The sequence below is a fragment of the Topomyia yanbarensis genome, chromosome 3 (assembly GCF_030247195.1).
Source record: "Topomyia yanbarensis strain Yona2022 chromosome 3, ASM3024719v1, whole genome shotgun sequence".
Classification (NCBI taxonomy): Eukaryota; Metazoa; Arthropoda; class Insecta; order Diptera; family Culicidae; genus Topomyia; species Topomyia yanbarensis.
The window spans coordinates 168,328,363-168,355,459 of NC_080672.1; the positions used below are offsets into that span (position 1 = coordinate 168,328,363).

General features: G+C 41.9%; 2 protein-coding genes across 2 annotated transcripts in view; one reads left to right on the top strand and one right to left on the bottom strand.

Annotated features, from left to right (window-relative positions):
• LOC131687373 (uncharacterized) overlaps positions 1–15,091 on the top strand; it is a 133,789-nt gene extending 118,698 nt beyond the window's left edge. The window contains exons 11-14 of the mRNA XM_058971456.1: positions 53–4,722; positions 10,583–10,842; positions 10,913–11,552; positions 11,838–15,091. Coding sequence (XP_058827439.1) covers positions 53–4,722; positions 10,583–10,842; positions 10,913–11,552; positions 11,838–14,995 — 8,728 coding nt within the window. The 3' untranslated portion in view covers positions 14,996–15,091. The remainder of the gene's footprint in view (positions 1–52; positions 4,723–10,582; positions 10,843–10,912; positions 11,553–11,837) is intronic.
• A 13-nt stretch (positions 15,092–15,104) lies between these two features.
• The window catches only part of LOC131690536 (toxin-like protein 14), a 47,465-nt gene continuing 35,472 nt past the window's right edge, over positions 15,105–27,097 (bottom strand). The window contains exon 3 of the mRNA XM_058976401.1: positions 15,105–15,298. Coding sequence (XP_058832384.1) covers positions 15,175–15,298 — 124 coding nt within the window. The 3' untranslated portion in view covers positions 15,105–15,174. The remainder of the gene's footprint in view (positions 15,299–27,097) is intronic.

Consider the following 27,097-nt stretch of genomic DNA (forward strand, 5'->3'; position numbering starts at 1 on the left):
ATTGTAGCTTACACGACAATTTGACACAACTGTAAATTTACTCTTCTTGTAGGTTAAAATCTGACACTTTGCGTAAACTACTCGGCAGTATTGAAATTTTGATCAATAAGGTGAAAAAACGAGATGAAGCTGCATCCGTAAGCAGTTCTGAATCTTCGGCGATTACCACTTCCCATCCGGAATCGCCAACTAAGCCAGAAATCCCACAGGAGAAAGCTTCCCCGCCAATTTCTGAAATTTCTTCGGTGGTTACAAACTTTGTTTTGCCGTGCAGGTCAGAAACTCCAGAACAGAATGCTGCGCCCGTTTTGGACACTGTCAAGGAAATCCCTTTGAAGGAAACAACACCTATTGCGACAACTCTAACGGTGATACCTGCAGTTGTGTCAACAGAAGCGCCTGCTGTAAGTCTAGTCGAGAAACCATCGGAAGTGCGTGCAGCTGTACCGAAGGAAATAATTTCTGAAGAAGCGAAATTTAAACAGAAACCTCAAATTCCATGGCGAACACCATTACGATTGGAACCGCTTCAAGAGGCTTTCGAGAAACCAAAGGAAAAAGAAAAATTCGCAAAAAATGAGAGAAAGAGAGTTGCGAGAAACGAGCAGAAGAAGAAGGATTCGAGAAAATCGAGGGAAGATTACATAAGACAAGAAAAGGAAACAGCAACGAGAAAAGCTAGAGAGCAAAATGCTAGACAAGAGAAAGAAAAGAACGTAAGAAAAGAGAGACAAAATGATAAAACCAAACAGAAACAGCCGTCAACATTAGTTGAGCCTGTTAAGGCCCCTGAACCGGAACGATTGGCGCTTCGATATAAACCGAAGAAGCGCCCAGCAGAAGATGAACCTGCTAACGACACACAGTTCAAGAAACCGTTCCCTAAACCGTCAAATGAACCCCTTAAACCACTATTTCAGCGACGTCATCAGCTTTCTCCTGTGCAGCCTGTCTACAGCAGTAAAGATCCGCGCAATTACGGTGAGTACTGCCAGCGTCAGGTGATGCAAATGCAAAACCGTGCTCGATTCGAAAGTCAAAACCAGCAGTATTACCGACAACGACCACCCGTACCAGTAGCTCAGAAATCGGCAACATCAGCGCCTTCTTTTGCGGTTCCAGCTCCAACTCCACCCACGCTTCCATTGTCTACGGCGAAGCCATATGGTCGACCACCAGCTCCGAAGGCATCTGTGTCACCCATGTTTGCACGACCCCCACCACCAAAAGTGACAGCTGTTCGGCCAGAGTGCAAAAAGACGATTAATCCGGTTTACGCTAGTGATGAACCGATCAGACTCGGGAAAAAAGAACCGCCAAAGAAATTTGTTTCACCTGCGAAATCAATAGAAAAGCCCAAAGAAGACCTTTCACCGAAGGCGGATGAAACGACTGTGGATGTGCCAAAATTGGATGTTAAGAATGTAGAGGAACCAGCGAAGAATGTTGAAAAGTCGAAAGCACAAGAGGAGAATAAAAAATCTGAGGAAGAACAAAAGAATACAACCGATGAAAAGGACAATGAACTTAACAAGGAGTTAATGGATTTGTTGAAAGTGATTGGGGATGAAGAGAAAGTCAACCGTATTCTGAATGTGATGAATGATAAATCCGATGACGAAACAGAAGAGAAGAGTCGACCGGTTAAAAAGGATACTGCTGCTGCTGCAAAGGAGACGGCTACCAAGAATAAGAAGTACAAACGTATTCGATCTAAACTTGACGAGTCATCGTCGGAGGACGAATCAAACAAGAAGGATGACCAGAAGAAGGAAAAATCCAAGACTGGAAAACTTACTACTGCTGGTAGCAGGGAATTGAATATGTTGATTGAAAACAGTAGCGAATGGATGTCGAAGGGTGCAGAAATCCACCACAGTAGAAGAAGAGGAACATCATCGGCGCAAAATAGCGCATCGAGTAAACAATCTGATTCAAAGCGTTCGTCTATTGCTAACGACCTACTACTCTCTTCAGACGAGGAAGATTTGGCGACAGTCGCTAAAAAACAAGAGACAGAAGAAGAGTCATTGCTGACAGTAGTCAAAGTCGCACCGGTTTTGCCAAAAGGTAAAACCAAGTCCAAGACCAAGGAGACAACTTTCGTGTACAACGATAAAAAGCAAGTTCATTATAATAGTAATTACTCTAGTAATTGTGCTCTCTGTTCTTTCAATGGATCAGCAATTGTCGATCACTACGTATACGAGCACAAACAGTATGAGGTATTTGTTAGCCGGGTGTCGCCGAAAATGGCAGATATAATCCGTACGGATCCGTTTCTCACCAATGGACTGCTTCTAAACGAGGGTACGGATGATGTAAAGATACGTTTTAAATGCTTCTTCTGTCTTTCCACACAAGAACTTTCTCGCGCCGATTGGACGGCGCACTTGACATCTCACACGGGCGAATATCGATACCGTTGTACTAGTTGTCCGGTGATGTCCCAAACTGAGGAATTGGCTAGCAATTTCTTCCACGAGAAAACCTGCCTGAAGCCGTCATTGGTACTTTATAATAATATCGAATTTCAAGACAACCACATGTACGGCTTTATGTGCAACGTTTGCAACTATATACAAATACGCCGGGTTAACATGGAGCGCCATTTGAAGCGGGAGCATCCGTCGGCTGACATCACTTGCAGTCGATTCAGTATTGTCAACTATAAGATTGAAACGAAACCCATAATCGACGAAGATCAACTGATGGCCGATATGGCATCCTCGGGAAGCAGTAGCATCATGCCAGCTGTAATGATTCCACTACAGGCGAAAGACGAACCAATGGAGGCTTGTGAGATTGTTAATCAACCGTTCACTGAGGATGATGAGCAACCATTAGAACCAGTGGTGGGTCCATTGGCAGCGCTTATGCGACGGGCAGATATTCGTTTGAATTCAGTGCATATTGGTCCGGCAGGAGTGTACGGGCATTTGGAGCATAGGCCGTTCTCCTTGAAGTTTGAACAGGAGTTGCAAGCTGACCAAGTAAGCTCGAGTGGTGGCTTCTACGAATCTCCAATGTCACCGGAACCAGCTTTGTTGGACGAACCATCAGAGGCACAAGCTGTTATACCGATTATGCAAATAGAATCGGTTGAAGGTGGATTTGAATTTAGTAGTGATTTTCTCAAGAGAGAAACCAACGAGGTTGATTATGAATCGGACGCCAGTAATAGTACAACAGAATTAAATATGTCTGATGCTACCGAAGAAGGTCAGCAAGGTGGACAGAAATCTGGCAATGGGGGGAAAAATAATGAATCCACTGGCAACGGAGGATCTGCCGGTAACTCTGGACAAGCTTCGGGCAATGGAAATGGCGAGGGTTCTTCGTCTACAGGAAGCGGAAGTGGCACAGGTGGGGCTGCTGGCGCCGGTGGAGACGACGGGGATAAGGGCAAGAAAGGCGAATTCCCGACTCCTGTTAAGATTAAAGTTGAGAAAGAGGATGAGGATGAACAGGAGAAGAAGAAACAAGAAGCTGCAGAACAAGCGGCTGCTTTCGGAACTATAGTGGTTAAAACGGAAAAGCCAGATGAAATTGAAGATCAACCGGCAATCGAAGACGCGTACGACTTTGTAGAACTAGTACTGGATAGTACCCGGATCGAGCATGTCGCTTACCTTGAACATCAGTCAGATATATTACATCTTTGTCTGATGCCGGGCTGCCAATACATTTCAAAAAAAGCTCCCGACATTGTCAATCATGTATCAAAGAGACACAGTCATGTTATTTGGGATGGTTATTGTCATCCGTGTCAATCGCAGATCGTCATCATGGATAATTGCACAATAGCTAACGAGTTGCAGCACTTGTTGGAGGTTCATGCTCGAAGAAAAACTCCTACACAAGAAGTGGCCGATGTTCGCCCCCCAGTCTCAAATGTTATTCGTATTCGCAAAATGCCAGGGGACACATTATCAGCAGTTGAATCAAATCCTCCTCCACTAACACCAATCATGTCACAAGTAGCTCCCATTGTTCCGGGGCCATCAACCATCGTCATGGGTCAGCAAGGATCGAGGATTATTCAGTCTGGCGCAACGATGGGACCCATCGCTTTGGGAAATAGCACCATGATTACTCCAACTCATACAATTCCGGCACAGATTAGACCAATTGCTTCCAAGCCAACTACCACGGTAATGTCCATCAACAACTCTCAACCTGCGCCAGTAAACACCGGTGTGCCATCAATGGCTAACCTTCGCATAAGTACCGTTCGCTTAAAACCCTGGACTAACATGGTAACAACGAAAAATCAGGAACACTGCCGGAACATGCTAGAGGAAATCAGTCTGCTTTGTCTGTACAAGTGTATGGCTCGGTCATGCGCTTTCACCACTAACAATCGATTCTTCATGGATCAACATTTGAATCTGCATGAAAGTCGATACGTTCCAGGACCCAGTGCACCTCGGAAATGTTGGTTGGAATGTGCTTACTGTGAGCTGATTGCACCCAATTGTAACATGCTGTTGATTCACATCGATTCCGATCACTCTACGTGCGGATTCCAGTGCAATCTGTGTTTCTACCGTAGCCGAGATCCAACAAACGTTGTAGTGCACCAGAAAACCTACCATCCGACGCCCAATGAATCGAAGAAGATTCTAATCATGCCGGACAATCTGAGAAGCTTTGGGGATGACGAGTGGAGAGCGATGCAAGATTCATTGCGCAAAAATGTACTGCCACTTCACTGTACGAGTAAGTATGATTCCAGTGGGGGGTACGGCGAGGGTGGACGGTCGTAACTTTGTAGATGTCACATTCACTCATAAGTACTTTTTATTTTGAGCAGGACCAATTTGAAATCAGAGTCCATTTTGTTTTGTTTGATCGAAATTTATTCACCCATAATCGTATTGCGTTAAATGCTGTCGCCTGTGACGGAGATGCCTAGGATGTATACTTAGAGTTAAGCATTTTCGATTATAAACTGTTTCTCAACTATCGAACCAACACCCGAGCTAGGACTTAACCCGTTTCACGAGTGTCAGACATTTTGAAATATGTGTAAGATACGATAGATTGCTTAAGCGTTAGCCGGATCATTTATTCATGTCTGATGTGAAAACAACTTGAATAATAAACACGAGAATAAAGATTTTTAATGTGTATCAGCACGAGTTTTCTTTCTTTCTTTCATCGTTTATTTCAGCTGTAAACATATCTTAGAGAATAAGTATACATCCTATGGCATCTGCGTTGGCAATATTGAGTTAATGTTTTGTCTAAGATATACAATAGTACTAGAAATGTAAGTAGAGAAATCCTTTAAGCTTGTTTTTTTTTCGAAACATGGTGCGTACCAGCGCAGATGCTTGAAGTGTATTGTTATTCTCTGAAAGTGTCTTCATGATTCGAGTGTTGTGTGGTCGGCACTGATATTCTTATTTACCACGATGGACCCAAACGCGTTGTGTATACTTGTCCGAACTCTGATGAGATGAACGACGAAAGGAAGCGGATTGAGGGCGCGATTTTACGAAAGTCTTGAAGTAAATTACGGTGTGGATGCTACTGTCGTAATCTCAAAGATGCTAGGTATCGTCCAGCCCTCAATAGCATGTAATTTCGTACCTCCGTCGATGAGGCGTTTGTTGTCTAAATCTATTGAAAGTCCGAAACGCGCGAGGAAATCGGCATTTATTATAACCGACGTAACGCTTGCCAGTAAAAAAGTTTCTCTAGAACCTATGACGTAAACTGAGGTCGGTTGCTAGCATCTGGAATTTTTGATCTGTTAACAGCGTGAAGCTGGAAAGGGGTTGGTCCATGGCTCTTATCGTAGTACCTTATTGTGACATTAGGTGATCAAGAAATTCATTTTTCTTAAACTTGTATGTATGATTTTTTAACGATATAACAACATATTGCGGTCTTTTAAGCTTGCCAAAACTTTTTTAACACCTTATCATATTTTTCCTCCTCAGCATCAGATTTCATAATACCATCTATAAAATTTTTACATTCAGATAAAATTTGTTCCATTGTCCGTTGAAGCATTTCGGGTGCACACGATGCTCTGAACATCGATCTTTCATAATTGAATAGTCCTCTATTGGATTGTAAAAGTGGTTTTGTACTGTACAGCTAGTTGATAATCACAGTTCACAATTGATACGAATAGTGTAATAAGCATAAGGCTTATAATCACGGAGCAAGGAGTTTTGTAGATTTCCATGCAGGGGAACTGTGCCCAAGACGGAGCTTTAATTTTTTTTAGCAAATTCGACTCATCGATTGATGCATTGCTCGCAAATTGCACGGAAACCGTAATTTGAGATCATATTCCATCAATATAGTAACTTAAACTAATAAAATTTAAAACAAATAGATGTTTAAAATGGTTCTTAAAAAGAGGCACAAAATTAGCATTTCAAAACTGGGATGGGAAAGACGGATACCTGGCATGGGTAATATGGACATAGGGCATTTGTAACGAATGAGCATAGCACAAGGGGAGAGTGTGCGCGCTTCTCGATCAATATTTTGTTTTCTTTTGGTACGTCATAATCTAACGATAATAAAAAAATAACCCAAGGGTATGCAATTTGATGGAATTCTAGTTGTTATTCGCGTACTAAATATGTCCATCTTTTCCCACCGTACTGTGTCCGTCGTACCGAACATGCTACCAAATTTTAAAAATATTCCCAAATCATGGGCATTTCTGATTTTTCAACAGTCAGGTGCTAAATAGCCACTACATCATTTCAACCTGAAATATTTTCCGAGATCAACAGCTTCCAGGTTTAAATCGTTATTTTCTGGGGTATTATGTCCAATTATATCCGTTAGCGTACTATCGACAAAGAAATTTTTTTGCTTATTTATCTGATAATTCGCGGATTAGATACAATATCTTTCGGAATGATTTGAAATCTTCCAAAAATCATATAGTATCAGTACCTGGGAGGGAGAAACAGACACTACGCACGAAGTGTAAATAATAGCACTTGTCAAGAAGCAAGAAAACTTTCGACAGCCAAAATCAATCAAGGTGGGCGACGCATAAATGAGCAATTTTCATTTTGCGTGTCATTGATGCAAGCGTGTTACCGGCACATGACTTCAATCGTGTGATGGAAAGGATCTTGGGACAGTATAAAATCAGTGAAAGTTTTTTTCCCGGGTGCTTTACATTGATTTGAAGATAAAGTCAGACGACAGTTTGCTTCCAGTACTCAAGTGAAATGGGACAAATTTCGGAACGATGTGTCTAATCTTATACTTTTAAAATAGGATTTTTGTGCCGTTCTTCTCCTTCATTCTACCACGGTTTCCTAAAAAATTGCTTAAACTGAATATTAAAAACCGATACAACATTAAATTCAATCTGAAAAATAGAATTTAATTTTATAAAAATTTAACTAACAGAATCCTTGAATAAGGAAACTCGCCGGTAGAGGCATGTTTATCTGATTTGTGAAATGTTGACCAATGCATAGGTATTTGATAGGTAGATATATATAGGTACGGCTGCAGCCTTGGAACGTAAATATCCATATAATGAAATAAACGAAAAAACGTTTGATATAACATGTTTTCGTTTTTATATTTCTCCTTTATTTACTACTGAAAAATATTGCCATCCTAAATAAAGTACAGAAAACTGTTTCCACCTTTCTTTTTACATCATCAAACAATTTTAACCGTCGAACTGTCAAATTTAGCCAAGGTTATTTTGCAAATAACTTTCGAAGTGTAAGATTTTAACTAATAGATAGAAATGGAATTTTTTCATGATTCTGATCATCAGATTAAGCTGCATGAGCACCCGAACATTAAAAATATTATGTCGATGTCAAACTTCACGTCGAAGTAACTTGCCAATTTTTTTCGAAACTTTGTTTATATTTATTAGCATGCATCTAAGCCGTTGATGATTTTCATTTTCGCAGTATACTCTCAAAAGAAACTTTAAACTGGAGAACCATCAAATCTGACTAGCAAGGTGTCACTCATTCTAAAATTGTTAAATCAGTCACAAATTTTTAAAACTTTCTTCGCACGATTTACACCATTATTACTTGTCTTTACTATAGATATGAAAATAGCTTTTATGACATGTTTTAAATAGAAAGATGATATAAATTATTTTAAACCAAAAAGTATTTTTGAATTACCAAAAAACGTGCACGTCACAGCATATTTTTTGATTCCATATTCCCATTTCTTGGAGTAGAGAACATTTACAGCGTCGTCACATTTCCATAACTGGTTTTATAACAAGCATAAAATATATTTTAGGCGTAGTTCATTGAGCTTAAAATGTAAATATTATTTGAAATTTTCATATAAAATTAGCGTTTATTTTACATTATAGCAAGATCGCAATATTGTCTTAAAACGATGCTCGAAACTTTTGAACGCATCTAAATTCTTATTCATCATTGAATACATAGAAATACAATTTATTTGATTGTGGCAGCACGGATTACCGAAAAATCTATCTTGCTAATTTCAAAATGGCATTAAATTCACAAAAAAACTTTAATAATATTTACTGCTACACCCAATCTAGACAAAAAATCAAGGAAATTCATCGTTCGGAAACATTTTCAAGCAAGCATATGATAACAATACTCTCATTTCCTCGATGAACACTTTTTTGTGGCTCGGAGTGACAGTTTCGTTCTGGCTGGCTATGACATTCACATTTATTGAGTCTGTTTCTCCCTCCCAGATCAGTACCATTCAATTGAGTTTTTCATTTTGTGAGAAACACAATTTGTCCATCTTACTCACAGTGTCCATCTTCGACGCAGCTCCCCTAGGATCTTCAGTAATATTTTGACTTTCAGACAATAAAATATAACCCATTAGTAAGTTTTTGGCATATTATTTTCTACTTCAATACCATAACCATACGCTTACCTCCTCTCTTTAGGTTCCCACATGTCTTCCTCAGATTTGACCTCCTTGGGATGCTTCCGTAGTACTTGCTTCATAATTACCCAGTATTTTTCGTTAGGCCTTAGTTCCGCTGCGTTCGGAATGGTTGGAGGAGTATTCATAACCTTGGGTACGAAAGTGACTCCGTTGAATTCGTACCAAACCAGGACAGCATTTGAATAGTGGTACGAAGCTGAATCCGACCAGGAGATCGTAGGGCTCTCGTTTTGCTTCAACAGAGGAAGCAGACGCTTCTTTGGACACTCCTTGAGATAGATCTCCCCGTTTACAGTCCCGGTAGTCACAAACGGTGCGCTCCATTTGCCACATGAACATATCGCTTGCCAATTGCTATACTTATTATTAAACTTTGAAAGTTTCTGCTTCTTTATTTCCTCCGGAACATCAAATTTGTGCTAGGCGGTAAACAAGCTGCCGGAAGTCCGCCTTGACGTAAATCTCATCATCCATGATAGGCTTCGTCAGCATCTGTGAGTACAGTTTCCGAGCCCTTGACTTTCCCACCGTATTTTGCCGTTCGTTACGATTTGGCGCCTTCCGCTATTTGGATGTATGCACTTATGCAGTCCCTCCCGGTCCTTGGCTCTCCGAACGAAAAACTTGAACAAGTTCAACTTTTTGGCAACATCCACCATTAGTGAACGTCTGCAATTTTCCAGGATCCCTACATGTATTGGTTGTGTATGTGTAGACTAGACTAGACAACCACCATTAGTGATCCTAATCATTAATAGAACATCCAGTCTGACCGCATCCACTTCCGTGCGGTTCTCAGAGTTTAGTAGTAACATTTATTCACACGATCCACTGCACGATTCCGAGTTATTTTTCGATGTCCCGATGGGAGTTGAGTCGCAGAATCCATTAGCGACGTTGTTTTTTGGGTGACGCAATTTTTTCCAATTTTCGAAAAACTTTTCGCGATAAAAATGCAGTGTAAATATTAGACTAAACTACTTCTGCAAAAAATTTCCGGAGAAAATACCCAATGGGTTACTTCCTGTAGCGTTTTTTCCGTGATGCAACTTGATGTGAAAGACTCTTTTATCTAGTTGAGTCTACACATACACAGACAATACATGTTGGGATCATGGAAAGCAGTAGACGCTATTTTTCTTGTCTATATTAATGTTTGTGCCACATATGGAATGTGATACAATCATTAAAGTGGCCAGGCCAACTGTGCAGCGTACAACAAAATGAAGATGATTCAAAATTATGCGGCAATCAAATATTTCATTTAATGAAGAATTTAATCAACGAATTATTTTGAACCTTGAATAAGGAAGAAACGTGGACAACCGAATTGATCGTTTCAATTGGATGGTGGTTTGATAAATCGTTTGGTGTGGCTTGACTAAGATGGTTAATGTCGCTCCTCTATTGGTCCAAAGTTCCTGGAATGGGACAGAGTTATTTAGCCCTGCCCTGGCGCCTTTACTCGCTCTGTGAAATAATGATAAAGAAAATTGTTAATTAGTACTATACAAATTTTTTTCTATGCATAGTATTAAGGATTTTATTCTTACTCACGCTTAACCATGTTTCTTGAACCTTAAACTGTTTATTTAAGATCATAAGGGGGGAAAATAAAGATATTAAACCAATATGAAATATTTCAACCTAATCTTTTTTCAAACTTTAGTTTGCAAGGAATCGTACTACATCCTGTCGGCATACATGACCCATTTGGCCGGCCATACGCAAGGTTTCGTCTGTTGTCAGGTTTGTAATCTGAACATCGATAAGAAAAGCATGGCCCGCCATCTGCTGCTGCATTCGATTGGACTGTACGAGTGTGTTTATTGTTTGTTTGGGGCCAACACCAAGTCCACGATGGCCCTGCACGTTAGCAATGCACACTGCTCAAAACCGCTGTATTGTTGTGTTCGTTACAATAAAAAGGTAAGTTATTAAATTCTATTGTTTGAATTGCTACTAATCGTATTTTTTCAAAACCTTCTCCATTTGATAGAGACCCGATGGCGTGGATTATCCTCCGAACAAAATCGAGTCTATGGAGTTAAAGACTATGAGCTGCACTGTTTCTCCAGATCTTTTCAAACGATGTAACTATACACCGGAAATGTTGAACTACAAACCGATCGATCTCAATATGAATCAAATCATGTCTTATCCTAAACCGGTGCAGAGAGTGGTTTCAAATGCCGTGGCTACTCCAGCCGCCAATACATCATCGGCCAATCCGGGGGCAAACATCCAAATCCAAATAACGGACGAAGCTGGTCGTCCACTGATTATCTCCATTCCGGTACAAAACAGTGCCCCTGTATCGTCTGCACCACCTCCACCTATTACACAACCGCTGCCTGGATCTGCTGTACCACCTACCGTTCAAATGCCCATGATCACAACGGTACAAGGTGGAGTTCCAGTAATGCCTCAGCCAGCTCCACTTCCGGTCATCAGTAGCGTGCAGGGAATGGCAACGCTTCCCCCACTAACCGCTATTCAACGTAACGACAGCTTACCCATCATCAGCAGCGTACAGAGTGTCGCTCAGCCACCAAACATTCAACCGGCCGTGCCACCAAAAATTCCGACGCTGACCGCCATCAATGCTGGCGGAATGGTTAACATACCGAACATTCCAGGTAGGGGAATCTTCTGTACAACCGAATCACAAAATTCATTCTCCATAATTATTAGATCATGAGACAGCGCTAGTGTTTGAATTGCAAGCGTGAGTGCTTCTCATCCCATCTAGTTGCGATTTATTTTTAAAGCGAAGTAAATCCGATTGCTTGCAATAAGTCACCGCCTCGCTGACGCCGGTGACTTATTGCAATTGAAACCAGATGAAAAAAACCCTTCACCATCCAACTTCGAATACGAATTATTGAAACATAACTAATCCGCCTATCTTTCTTTTGTTTCAGGTATCACTATAACAGCCAAACCCGTAACTACATGTGGTGTTACATCAAGCTCATCGTCCCCTAATGTTCAGTCGAGCCCCGCTGGTGCCAAACCAATGGTATCTCTCGCGGATAGCATTTCATCTACAACTCCGTTAACTTCTGAAACACCAGTCGCTGCAGAATTAACAGAACCGAGAAGTGACATGTACACAACAACGGTTGCCGAAGCGGATACCCAATCCGCCAATAACGACACCGTTTCGGTTGAGTCAGATGATGAACTCAGGACGGGAGGAGCTAGTAAATGCAGTACTCCGGTTCCGTCGCAATCGCCGGGTCCAGGCGGTTCGAAAGACACATCACTTACGAAGAAATTTTCCAGTACTACTCAGATTCGAATTGATTTCCTGTTTAAAGGAAATATCGAGCGGTTTGACCAGTTGGAAAAGAAAGTCAGTCAAATGATTAAGCATACCGGTTTTTACGGGCAAGAGTTGAATGTGTGTGGAGTGGATAAGTGTACCAGTCGATTCACCGATCCGGTTAAGCTCAATTTGCACCTGTTGAAACATCACAACGTATCGACCTACAAGTGTTTCCACTGTAATGATCGGTTCAAAACGGCACACGAACTGATAACACACATCAAAGCCCATGGTCGGCATAGGTACATGTGTTTCCTGTGCGATCGGAAAAGTCATTTCCTGAAGATGATGATTTTGCACGTCCAACATGACCACAACAGTACGGACGTGATTTTGACATACCTTCATCCGAAGAAACGGGACATTCACAACGATTTGGTGGTCATCTGTCCGCAGAACGTGACTAGTTTTCAGCTGCAGAGCTACATTGATAATATCTTGAAGGAGGACGGTGCTGTGGTGGAGAAAAAGCACTTTAGTCCTAGTGAAATCGATCAACTACCACCGCAGGACATTTACCTTGAGGATGTTTTCTGTTCTACTTGTGACTATTCTACTAAGATTAGAAAGAATTTGAAGCGTCATCTTGAGAGACATTTGGAAGCTCCTGGGCAAGAACTGACGCTGCAAACAAAGCAGGATCCCGACCACGTGTTGACATCTGCTCCTGTAGTATCGAATGTAAATGTTCCGCAAATGATTGCACCTGTTAAGCTGTACCAGTGTGGAATTTGTAAGTTTGATTGCCCGCCAGTGTTGGCCGACTTCCGCGCACATTTATTCAGAACCCACCGACAGGAGAAGGTTTATAAATGTTCACACTGTGAGGCAACGCTGAATGACGGCTTTATTTGTATCGACAAAATTGTGAACCATCTCAAGCTGCACGGGGAAAACTTGTACAAGTGTAGCGAATGCGATTTCTATCGTGATGAAAAACATCTGATAACAGCTCATGTTAAGCACAATCACGCTCCAGGGGTAACGGTGACAACTATCCGTGAGGCGATTACAAGCGAAGGGCGAGAATGGCAATGTGACTTGTGTGAAACAATACGGCACACTCGTGATGAAATAGCAGATCACATGACGACTGACCACAAACTGACTGACAAACAGTTCAAATGCTCCCTTTGCTCCTATAAATCTTCTGATTATGACACATTTAAAGTCCACTTCTCAAGTAACCACCCGAAGAGCGAAATACTGATCATTTCACTTTACCATGAGCTTCCTGCAAATGACACTCGGACGATAAAGACTGATGGCAGAGCGAGTGTAGAGCAAAGCGTAGCCCCACCAGATGGTAGCAAGAAGAAAAAGTTTTCATGTGGCAGCGACAATTGCTCCTATTCATCTACCGATCTGGAATGGGCCAAACGACACTTTCTCACAAGTCATCCGGATCAAACATTAGTCGTGTATGATGAATCCATCACAGAAAAGGAGAAAAGAAAACGATTCGACTATTTCGTAAAGTACGTATGCAACCACTGTCAAATGCAGTGCGACACGATCGACGATGTTGTTGAACACTGGTGTCGAAAACACAAGGACGTTGACAAATCTCCTTTAATGTACAAACTGTTCAAACTGGTCCGTTGTTTCTACTGTGACAAGCTATCGTCTTACTACGACATCAAAATGCATGCCACAGTCAATCATCCGGGACAAACGTTTGCCTGTGTAGACCACCAAAATGTATTCAAATGTGGCGAATGTCCATTCGTGTTGACCGGCATGAAGATCGATTTACTGAAGCACTTCAAAATCTATCACAGCGCGAGTAAAACCGAAGACCCATGTGATTACATCGACGACGAGTTCCTTCACCGGATGCTGGAACAGAATAATAGTTTATACACGTGCAACCACTGTAAAATTGTCTTTTCAAGTCGCTTCGAGTATGAAAATCACATCGATGTGTGTTCCTTTGCCGGGCTACCGGCCAGCTTTACGTCATCTTCGAAATCGGTTCGCATCCGATACATTTGCAGTTGTTGTAATGACATGTTCAGCGACGAGTACAGCATCGCCAAGCACATGCGAACTCATCTGGCTCAGTACAATTGTCGGTACTGTAAGCGTGAGTTCAAACAGTTATCTCACCTGGATCAACATCAAATGGTGCTGCACAATGCTCAGGACAACGATTTCATACTTAAAGACCTGAATCAGTACAGAAACTTTTTCCTTAAAATTAAAATGCTTTTTCCAAACGGTCTACTACTGAGCAAAGTGGATGCCTACAGGACGGTATGTGGTTCCGTCGAAGACATAATTAACTACGCTCGTAGTGTTAATGACGAGGAGTTGAACCAGTTGATGTACAACCGAGCAGTCGAACTTCCGTTGCGTTACGTTAACGATTTCGGGGAGACCGCACAGACCACTTGTAAAGAGTTCCTAGCATCGAAGCCTAAGATGATCCTAGATCTAGAGAATCTGGATGATGAGCAGCTAGAACAGATCAAGGAACAAGTTTATCTGCTTGCAGTAGCCACTGGAAAGACGGGTGCCACCAGTTCTGTTGCTGTCACTGTTAAACGGAAACGAGGTCGGCCGAAAAGATACAGCCCAATCAGTTCGAATTCGGAAACGGATGATCAGGATGATGACGATTGGCAACCAGGAACGAAGCGGATGAACCTACGAGCGAAAACGACCAAATCATTCACCCAGGACATGGTGGCTACCGATTCGGAATCGGATGATGATTTTCTTATCAATTTGAAGAAGGAACGGTTGTAGGGTTCTTTTCATTCTAATTTGCTAGCTGTGTAAGAACGAGAATTCGTGTGTCGAAAGTGATGTTAGTCTTGAATAAATAAATAAGTCTAAAACCAATATCAGACAGCTTTTCATTTTTTTCGTGAACTTTAAATTTTATTACAGCGTATTAATAATGCCTAGGGTGAAAGCTTCGATAATTATAAATGGTAAGTTTTTCCTTCGATTACACATTTATACTGCTTGCAGCATTTGGGATATTGTTGGCTATAATCTCGTCCTACATTAACACAGTTTGGACCGTCAACCATTGAAACGCCACATCTGAAACGAGAACGGAAATATATTAGTCACAATAGAGATGTGTTTGGTGTGGGTATGCAGATTATTAAATTGTCTGAGGCGGCTTATTGTAATTTTTCTCGATGCTTTGTTTATTCTTAACAACGGAACCACAATCTTAGATTTTGTTTTATTTTGTACCCTAGTGAGCTGTAAAGTGCTCAAAAATGTATATGGCACCGGTATGTGGAACATTAGTTGGCGTTTTTTGTACATTTTTTTTAATAAATAATTTTCAGTACGTTCTTCGAGAGTATGTACAATTAAAAAGAGCCCTAACCCTGAGGTTAACTCAAAACTGATGAAAATGTATATGAGACTATCACCCTTATTCTTGTTTACGACGAATGCGAGATTCGTTCGAAAGCGATTCGAACGAATAGTAAGCCCATTTGATTTTGCTGTCGTAAACGGGAATACAAACCATTTTCGAACGAATCTCACATTCGTCGTAAACAAGAATAAGGGTGTATTATGCGGGTATCGGTAGTGTATCATAAAATAAATGTTAGTGTTGTAACTACTATTCATTATTGTATAATTGCTCTTGATGTGACGAACTGTGGGATAGCTTTATAGTGTACTGTCCGAGTTTGCTGCCGCTCAGTCAGCTTTAAATTAGTCATAGTCCCTATATCTGGGTAAACCGTGCAAACGAGAGGATTACAGGTTTGCTCGCAATTCCGGCGGCGGGTTCAGCAATGTCTCGTTCGGCGGATCCACAGTGATGTTGATCGCCTCGGATCCTTGGTCTCGGGTATGCAGCCAAGCCGCATCATTCTAGCTTCGCTGCATAAGCTCATTTGTTAGTGCACCATGTGTGTTATTAACCTTCTGTCAATCTCGCTAGTGCACCGAGTGCCACGCTGCCCTGAAAATCTAGCTAAACCGTCTTAAGGTGCCAGCGACTGCTCATTCAGTGAGCCATTTTCACGACCTCCGGAGGGTTAAGTACGACTTACGTTTTAAGTTGATCAAACTTTGTTGAAAGCGTATGTAGTACTATGTACTTGGATGATGGGGTGTTCCGCCGCATATATTCGACCACCATTTTGAACTTTTCTGAAGCCAGCTTGAGCTGATTAATGAAAGTGAAAAAGTGATTTGCGTAGAGTTGAAAACCGAATAAATAGCAGTAAAAGACTGCAAAAGTGAATAGGAGCTGTGCTCTCCAGCAGCACATAGAGAAGTTTTCCACAGCACAAATAAAGTTCCCGATAGTCAACATGTGATTTTGTGCTTTTTGGGAATAACGTTATAAATAGAAAATAGAAAACCGCATTGACAAAAGGGGAAGAAAACAGGATGCGCACTAAAGAAAGAATAAAAAGTGGAGAAAAAATTGAACCAAAAACAAATTAAAAATAAAGATTTTGAAAAATATGACTAACATTACTAAATAGAACAACGCGAAAAAGGTTGAGCGCGATAGTCAATCGGAAAAAATATCGAATGAATCCCAAAGAAGTACGAACAAGAATATACCAGAAAATTGGACTGGAAAGGTCGTGTATCTGGAACCTATAAACTTCGACCAATACACCCAGCGAAACCCAGTGGACATAGAGAATTGCCTCAAGGCAAAAAATATTGCAGGAGTTCAGGACATTCAGATGGTCGAAAGTTTAGATTCAAGGTGATTTTCAGAACCGCACAACAGGCAAACAAGCTGGCAGGTATGATAATGCAGGAGTAGAATCTTAAGTGCTACCTACCAAAGATGTTGAAAGAGGATTGTATACTATTCCCCCGAAAATTATTCCCCAGAAAGTCATTCCTCAGAATTCCACTCCCCAGAATATCACCCCCAGAATATACTATTCCCCAGAAAGTCATTTCCCAAAATGTACCATTCCCCAGAATTCCATATACCCCAGAATGCACTATCTCCCAGAAAGTCATTCCCCAGAAAAGTTTAACTTTTTTTTATTGATTTGATCTTTGCAAACTTACTACTCGTTCCAAGAGGCAGATCACTTGTGATGCATTTTAAAAAATCAGCGAAATTAAATGCATTTATTTCCATCAAAATAGAAATTCATAATGTATTTTGCTTTGCCAGCAAAGTCTTTTGCGTTGCGTGCAAGACGTCAAAACCCTATGAAAAAACTAGCCTTACATTCCAAAAAACGAAAACAACTTGTATCCGCGTAGGACGTTTGTTGAACAAACTTTTCTGCGAGGGAGTGCAAAGTTGATGCAAAAATGGAAATTAAATGCATTTTTCTAATTTGATGCAAATTTGTTATACATTGCTAGAGTGATCTGCCCCTAGACTCGTACCCACTTCCATCGAACGACATTCTTCGATTCGGTCACATTTGAAATGATATGCATTGTGTTGAAACCGGAAGTTAGGATGACATTATTTATTCCGAATTAAAATAAAGAATAGCTGACTTTCCCGAAAAACCATTCCACAGAAAGTAAGATACCGAAGTGTTTTCCCCAGAAAGAACTATTCTCCAGAAAACCATATCCAGAATGAACCAATGCTCATAAGTTCATTCCACAGTTATAACCATTTCCCAGAGATTTTTTTTTTGAAGTGGGAAATTTTTTTGATGAAAATCAAAACATTTTTTCAGTATGTTGCCCATATTGCTCCCCTCGAAAAGTGCACTGGTAGCAGCATAGGACAAATCGCAAAATTCAGTACAGGTGTGTTTTTCAGTGCCATTCAACAGAAACCATAGAAAGCGGTAGCCCCCTTCCTAGGATCTAAAAGAATGAAACAGTGTTATGTAAGTAAGGTTATGTGGCGAAACCAAAACTTTGTACATTATTTAAGTCAATGCATGATGCTGGTTCGGATAAGCCGTCGAAAGCGGCGGCTCCTCGCAAAAATATCGTTGCACCAGTTCGACCAAAACACCAGCTACACCTTTTATACACGCTTCCAACCACTCATTTACAAATTACTTAACCCTCAGGCCCAGGAGCAATTGGTATATCCCCCGTATACTTGCACATATGTCAGTAGCGCCATAATCGCAAATGCGATAACAGTCCCAACTAATAATATATTCAATTCAAAATGATCGCTAACATTGACGAATAATTGTTGTCGAGTGTTATGTCTAACTCTGTGGTAAAAGTACTATTTGGCGTAAGGTATGAAAATACTTTCGAATGTATTTAGTGCAACCTGTTTGAGTAAACCGAGCAATCGGGTGGATCGTACATTTGTGTACGAAACATTCCCAATACAAAAGAAATATAAATGCTCTAATAACCCACGAACCCATTTGTCAAAATATGCATTCATTTTAATATGGATTCAACCAAAGCTCCAAAGAAGGAATCAACATATATGTTTGAATAAAGCGGGCAGACGAAAAGATCACAAGTTTGCGTGCAAGAGTTACTTGGCGTACAAATTCAAAGAACTGCTCATGTTTGAAAGAAGGAACCAAGTCCTATGTTCGAGTAAACTGGTTATACGAGAGGATAACAGGTTTGCTTGCGAGAGGCCGCCGCTCTCGACGGCACATCCTCAGCAGGTTAACACCGCATAAGTTCCTTTAATTAGGTATGCGCAAACCTTTGACCTAACCACAAATAATGAATAAAAACCATAAGTTTTCTGGGGAATGGGGCATTCTGGGAAATGTCTTTCTGGGGAATGGTACATTCTGGGGAAGGGAATTCTGGGGAGTGGCTTTCTGGGAAATGGCTTTCGGGGGAATGGTATCCAACCGCCCTCAACAGCCACAAGACATCAGGTGGTGGTGTACTCATCGCCGTTCGCCATGGTATAAAAGCTCGAGTGATCAACGATGAGCGGTGGGCGAGCTCCGAGCAAGTGTGGATATCAGTGAAACCGGCAATCTCTTCCTGTGTGTCGTGTATTTTCCACCTGACCGAATTCGTGATTACAGCCTGATCGATCTACATCTTTCCTCCGTTTCTTTCATCACCTCGATCGCTGCCCCGTCTGATGATATTGTTATACTGGGCGACTTCAACTTACCTGGCTTGACCTGGTGCCAGGCAAGTAATAGATTTCTACGATTGGATATCGAAAAGTCTGTGCTTATCAACAATGCCAGTTGTATCTTGGACAACTACAGTAGCGCAACTCTTCGGCAAATTAATAATATCATCAACGAGAATGGACGTACATTGGACCTCTGCTTTGTAAGTGCCCGAGACTACGCTCTGTACTGCTGCGTTGCTCCGACACCTTTAGTCCAGCATGTGCGCCATCATCCTCCACTACATCTTGTACTCGCTGGTAACCTAGGAGTGAATTTTGAAGACGTCTCAAGCTCTATCGTCTACGATTTTAAAAACGCTGACTACGACAGCATCGTTAGCACGTTGTTGGATATAAACTGGGACGAAAATTTTAACAATGATGACGCGAACGAAGCAGCGATGACGTTTACTAATATTCTTAACTACCTAATCGACCGTCATGTGCAAAAACGAACAGTCAGCACAAATCAACACCCTCCCTGGCAATCAACAGTGCTTAGACGATTAAAAACTGCCAAACGAGCCGCATTTAAAAAATTCTCGAAGCATAAGACACTTGCATTACGAAACCACTACTTTCAACTCAACCACGAATACAAACAGCAAAGCAGACGTGCCTTTTTTAGATACCAGCGAAACGTTGAACGTCAACTTAAATCCAAGCCCAAGTCGTTTTGGAAATATGTGAACGAGCAGCGAAAAGAATCCGGGTTACCATCTTGTATGTCATTAAATGGAGTTTTAGGTACCGACACTAAGGAAATTTGCCAATTGTTTTCCGACAAATTTTCAAGCGTTTTTTCCGACGAGAGCCTTTCCCCACAACAAGTCGCTGCCGCTTCAAATCTAACTCCTTCTCTAGGACGAACAATCAACCGAATTTGTGTCGATAATGCTGCCATTCTTGCAGCAAATTCAAAGCTGAAAGCATCTAGTTCCCCGGGCCCAGATGGCGTTCCCTCGATTTTTGTCAAAAAAGTGCATCAGCGGGCTTCTTGAACCATTTCGGCGAGTCTTTGTGCTATCACTCAATACTGGAACATTCCCTTTCTGCTGGAAAGCAGCGCACATGTTTCCAGTTCACAAAAAAGGAAACAAATCGAACATTGACAATTATCGGGGAATCTCGTGTTTAAGTTCAGTATCAAAACTATTCAAGCTGGTTGTCTTAGACCCTATTTTCTTTCACTGCAAACACTACATTGCAGACGACCAACACGGTTTTATGCCTAAACGGTCGACAACGACTAACCTGCTCTCGTTCACTACATATGTACTCGATGGATTCGCTGACGGATTGCAAACCGATGCTATTTACATGGATTTATCTGCGGCCTTCGACAAAATCAATCATGATATCGCAATAGCGAAGCTGGACAAACTCGGTATTCATGGACAACTACTGCGCTGGTTTCGTTCCTACCTCGATGGAAGGAAACTCCAAATCAGCAATAAGGACTATCTACACCATTCTTCGCTACATCCGGCATCCCACAAGGAAGCCATCTCGGTCCAGTGATATTCCTTCTCTACTTTAATGACGTCAACATCAAATTACAAGGACCCCGCCTTTCTTTTGCCGACGACATGAAAATGTTTCGACATATACGGGATAAAACCGTTGCCGAGTTTCTTCAGAGTGAATTGGAAAGCTTTAGTACGTGGTGTGATCTAAACAGAATGGTTTTAAACCCGAGCAAATGCTCAATCGTTACGTTCACGCGGAAACGCCATCCGATTCAGTTTGACTACCATCTCTTCGACTCGAGTATTCCAAGACACTCTAACGTCAAGGATCTCGGAGTCATCATGGATTCGGCACTAACGTTCGAACCACATACATCATCCATTGTGGATAAGGCATCAAGACAGCTTGGGTTCATCTTCCGAATAGCGAAAAATTTAAGGACGCATACTGTTTAAAATCTCTCTATTGCGCGCTGGTTCGCTCAACACTGGAATATTGTTCTGCTGTTTGGAACCCTTACTACCAGAACGGTGTCGACAGAATCGAGGCCGTCCAACGCCGGTTCATACGCTTTGCACTTCGACATCTTCCTTGGCAAAACAGATTTCAGCTGCCAAGCTACGAAAACCGTTTGTCAGTTAATACAGCTCGATACTCTAAGCATCCGGAGGGACTGCTCTCGAGTCCTGTTCGTCTCGGACTTACTGTCTGCCAGGGTGGATTGCCCTACAATCCTCGGGCGCCTCGATCTTCAAGCTCGCGTTCGAGCTCTGCGCAATAACTCTCTTCTGCGAGTCCCGTTCAGGAGAACTAACTATGGGCGCCAGAGCGTTGTTATCTGACTCCAGCGTGTGTTTAAGAGTGTGGCGACGGCGTTTGACTTCAACCTGACAAGGAATTCGATAAAAACTAAAATAATGCGTATTCTGAAATGTAATTAGTTTAAGTAATCACTTTTGAGGCCAAGGGGTCTGTTGGTGACGGTACAACAAATAAACAAATCGCAAATCAATTCCATAAAGATAGGAAATCCCATAGATAATGGGACAAATATGCGATCATGGGCAGTATACAGACGGGTAGTGAGAAAAGAGAAACGAAGATACGAAAGAGAACTCAAAGATAAAATTGACTGTTTGCTCCAAATCTGACCACCAAAGCAAATCTGGAACATTATACGTGGATTAGACGCAACACTAATAGGTAGGAAGCGATGGGCAAACCACAAGCCCGAGCAGAAATTAGCAGAAAAATTCGTCAAAAGTAACTTTAAAGAAAAAACTAAGGATTTGATTTTTTTTTGTGATTTGAGATAGTTGGCTCGAGGGTCTGTTGCCTCATATACGCCATTCCACTTTTTTGTCGGTAGTAGACTGTCCAGTAGCACATGTTCAGTGGTGTTTTGTTGTTCACACAGTTCGCATTCTCCGAAGTCTTTGATTTTCATTTTCGCTAGCCAGTAATCCGAGAAGTCGTGTCCGGATATAATGCGGTTAAGCGTTCTGATTTCTTCTCCGTTAAGTTCGCTTTTCCAATACCAGGGTTTTCTGGGATAGTTTTCGAGTAAGCCAAAGAATTTTTTCCCTTTTCCTGTGTCGAGAGCAATTTCCCGGTACCAATTATTGGTAGCGTTGCCAGTCGCTGTTTGTATATTCTGGTTACATCTGTCCACAATAATTTGTTGACAATTATCGCATTGCTGTTTAATCCCTGTTTTGCTAGCTGTTCTGCTTGTTCGTTTCCTTTCAGCCCAACGTGCCCTGGTATCCATTGCAAGACTGTGCCAGTCGCTTGCATCTCTGAACAGATGTCTCCAGTAAGCTCGTCCCATGTCTCGTTTTTTTGGTGTTTTTTCAGCAGCTTACAACCTGATTGTGAGTCTGTGAATATGACGGATCTTCCTTTCGGTAGCTCTCGTATCTCCTTCAATGCTGTTCTAATACCCAGTAGTTCCGCTGTCATTATACTGGATTTAGTTTCAAGTTTCATACTGATGTTGATGTTGGATTTCTTCATATATTCCTGTTGCGTTATGTAGTGACCCCTCGTATGTTACATACACACACATTATCATAATCACACAGGTAGTCATTGAAGTAGGAACGGCCAGCCGAACAAGACGCTATCGCAGAAAGTTAAAGTTAAATATAAATATATAAAATATTCGAACCAGTGTTTTATATCATAACAAAACATGGTGTCAGAAGTCGGTATGAGCTTCGATTAATCTTGTTTCGGCGTCATTTTGTAAATCGCGAAAATAAGTGGAAGACTCGCTATAGTAAATCGTGTGAAGCGCGACGGCGACCATTTTGTTTTTTTTTTTCGGTGAAGAAAATCGGTAGATCCTCATCGACATAGATTCTAACCAGTTCAAAATGTTTCTGGAACACCAGACCCACATATTTCAACAGCTTATGCAGACAGTAAATGCATCGGCAACAGCAACAGCAACAGCAACGTCATGCTTACAGCAGCATCAACAACAAACAGAACAGCGACGGTCAAGTGCGGCAAATGTTCCGGTCCCGCTGCCATCGCCGTTAGCCTTAGACGGCGACATGGAGGTGAACTTCGATTTCTTCGTCAAGAGCTGGAACGACTACGCTAAGGCAATTGGAATGGACCAATGGCCACCCGGAGACAATTCCACAAAAGTTAGCTTCCTGTTAACAGTAATAGGTGAGCCGGCAAGAAAGAAATATTTCAATTTTGAGCTCACAGCAGAGGAATCGGCGAATACGGAATCTGCTCTTCTTGCTATTAAATCGAAAGTAGTCGTAAAACGTAACATTATTGTGGACAGGCTAGACTTTTTTCGGCTGTACAAGGTTTCAGAGAATCAATAGACGAATTTTCCTCTCGTCTCAAGGGATTGGCCAAAGTTTCCAAACTTGGGGCTTTAGAATCGGAGCTTATTACGTATAAAATTGTAACAGCAAACAAATGGCAACACCTAAGAACCAAAATGTTGACTATACCCGACATAACATTGGATAAAGCAAGGGATCTATGCCGAGCAGAAGAAATCACGGAAAAAAGGTCACAAGAATTGACATATACAACTGCAGAATCAGAAGTCAACAAGGTCAGCAAGGGCAAACCTCGTTCCAAATAGTGGAAATCTCCTCGATGCAAGTTTTGTGGAGACGCGCACGAGTTTTCGAAGGGGACATGCCCCGCTCTTGGTAAACGATGTCACCGATGTAATGGAAAAAACCACTTCGAGAAGGTATGTAGAGCAACGGAAAAATCAAAGCACCGGAGATCTCGATCTGTCAGGGAGGTGAAGGAAGATAACTCTAATGATGAGTATTCCGGAGATGAAGAGTCGTCGGACGAAAGTGAACAGGAGTACGAAATATCTAAGATTTTTGATATCTCGGATAACGGAGGTGGTGTAGCAGCCGAGCTGGATTTGAAATTCAACAAGTCTTGGAGATCAGTACTCTGCGACCTGGATACTGGAGCTAATACTAGCCTAATTGGTTTCACTCGTCTAGCGGAGCTCACAGGTAAACGTAAACCGTCTTTGCAGCCATCAACGGTTCGACTGCAATGCTTCGGTGGTAGCCCAATAAAGGTACTGGGACAAGTAAAAGTGAAGTGTCGTCGTTTGGATCGCAAATATCGTTTGATATTGCAAGTCGTGGATGTGGATCATCGTCCGCTACTGTCAGCCAGGGCTTCTCGAGAGCTTGGTTTTGTTAAGTTTTGTGAAGCAGTCGAATTTAGTACGCCGGAACCAAGTACTTCGTCAGTAAAATTACTTCATGCTTATCGAGTGGAAGCGCAGCAGATAGTTGACGAACATAAAGAGCTTTTTGAAGGATACGGAAAATTTACGGGAACAGTGATGCTCGAACTTGACGGCAACGTGCCACCATCAATCCAACCGCCACGTCGTATACCGATTGCATTGTGCAATGAGCTCAAGAAAGAGCTGGAGTCATTGGAGGAAAGCGGAATCATCGTCAAGGAAGGCAACCACACCGAATGGGTTAGCAATCTGGTCTTAGTACAACGAGGCGGACCGGGTGCAGGCGCACGAATTTGCTTAGATCCGGTGTTATTGAACAAGGCACTGCGTAGACCGAATTTACAATTCACTACACTGGACGAAATTCTACCAGAACTTGGAAAAGCTCGTGTATTCTCAACAATGGACACGAAGAAGGGATTCTGGCACGTGGTTCTAGACGTGGACAGCAGTAAATTAACAACATTCTGGACTCCCTTTGGCAGATATCGTTGGACCCGTCTACCGTTTGGAATAGCATCCGCACCAGAATTATTTCAATAAAAACTGCAAGAAGTTATCCAGGATTTAAAAGGTGTTGAGTGCATTGCAGATGATTTGCTTGTTTTTGGCGTAGGAGACACGCTAGAAGAAGCATTATCAAATCACAACCACTGTCTAAAGAAACTTCTTCATCAACTCAAAGCAAATAATGTCAAACTGAACCGTTCAAAATTGAATCTTTGCCAGACATCGGTTAGGTACTACGGTCACGTTTTAACCACTCAGGGTCTACGACCGGATGAAACGAAAATAACAGCCATAAAAAACTACCCAACCCCATGTAACAAGAAGGAAGTCCACAGATTTGTGGGTATGGTTAGCTACCTGAGCAAGTTCATTCGCAATTTGAGCGTTAATCTCACATGTCTCCGCAAGCTAATCTTGGAAACCGAACCTTGGCAGTGGTCGTCAGCTGAACAGAATGAATTTGAGCAGGTAAAATCGTTGGTATCCGATATAGGCACTTTGAAGTACTACGACGTGACAAAACCATTAACCATCGAGTGCGATGCCAGCTGCTTTGGATTAGGAGTGGCAGTTTTCCAAGAAAACGGTTTCATAGCTTACGCATCAAGAACACTGACATCCACCGAACGAAACTATGCCCAAATAGAGAAGGAACTCCTGGCAATTGTCTTCGCTTGCATCAGATTTGACCAGATAATCGTAGGGAACCCTCGAACAATTATCAAAACAGATCACAAGCCATTAATAAACGTGTTCAACAAGCCTCTTCTTTCATCGCCAAAACGTTTGCAACATATGTTATTGAAATTGCAGCGGTATAACTTGACACTGGAATTTGTAACCGGGAAAGATAACGTGGTGGCAGATGCTCTTTCTCGTGCCCCTGCTGTGAATCAGGAGATTTCGGACACGTACGAGAAACTAAATGTATACACAATACTCGATGAAGTTGCCCAAATCAAAATCAGTAGCTTTCTCAGTGTCTCGGACGCAAGACTCACAGAGATCGCAGAACATACGGCACAGGATCAGACGATGCAGATCATAACTAAGTTCATCCAACAAGGTTGGCCTAAATCGGTCGACCAAGTACCCGATGGTGTAAAAATTTTCTTCAATCATCGACATGAATTCTCATCACAGGACGGCTTAGTGTTTCGTAATGATCGCATTGTCGTTCCACAAACATTAAAAAGACAGCTTATAGATAATTGTCATGCAAGCCATAACGGAATGGAAGCCACTTTGAGGCTGGTACGAGCTAACTTGTTCTGGCCTGGTATGAGCTCACAGGTTAAGGACGTTGTAAGGCAGTGCGCAGTATGCGCAAAATTCGCCGCATCGCAGCCAAATCCACCGATGAAAACCCATCAGATTCCAGTGTATCCTTTCCAGATGGTTTCGTTGGACGTGTTCTTCGCGGACTACAAAGGAATAAAGCATAAATTTCTCGTAACGGTGGATCACTATTCGGATTTTTTTGAGGTCAACGTACTGAAGGATTTAACGCCAGATTCCATGGTCGCTATCTGCAAAGAAAATTTTGCCCGTCACGGCATTCCTCAACTTGTACTGTCTGACAACGGAACCAATTTTGTTAACCGCAAAATGATTCAATTTGCTTCCGACTGGTGCTTCAAGCAAGTCACGTCAGCGCCTCATCATCAGCAGGCAGACGGGAAGTCGGAAGCCGCCGTCAAAATTGCAAAACATCTTTTGAAGAAATCCGAGGAAAGTGGGTCTGAATTTTGGTATGCGTTACTTCACTGGCGAAATATCCCGAATAAAATCGGTTCGAGTCCGGTCGCACGCCTATTTTCCCGTTCGACTAGGAGTGGAGTACCAACCAGCGCAAATCGTTTACTCCCGAAGGTGATAGAAGATGTTCCATCTATGATAGAGGTACAACGTAAGCGGAACAAGCAGCATTACGATAAAAAGATTCGCTACTTACCAGAGCTTCAAGTTGGGGCGCCTGTGTATGTACAGCTGGATCCGGCATCATCAAAAATATGGACTCCAGGGACCATAAACAACCGCTTGAATGAACGCTCATACCTAG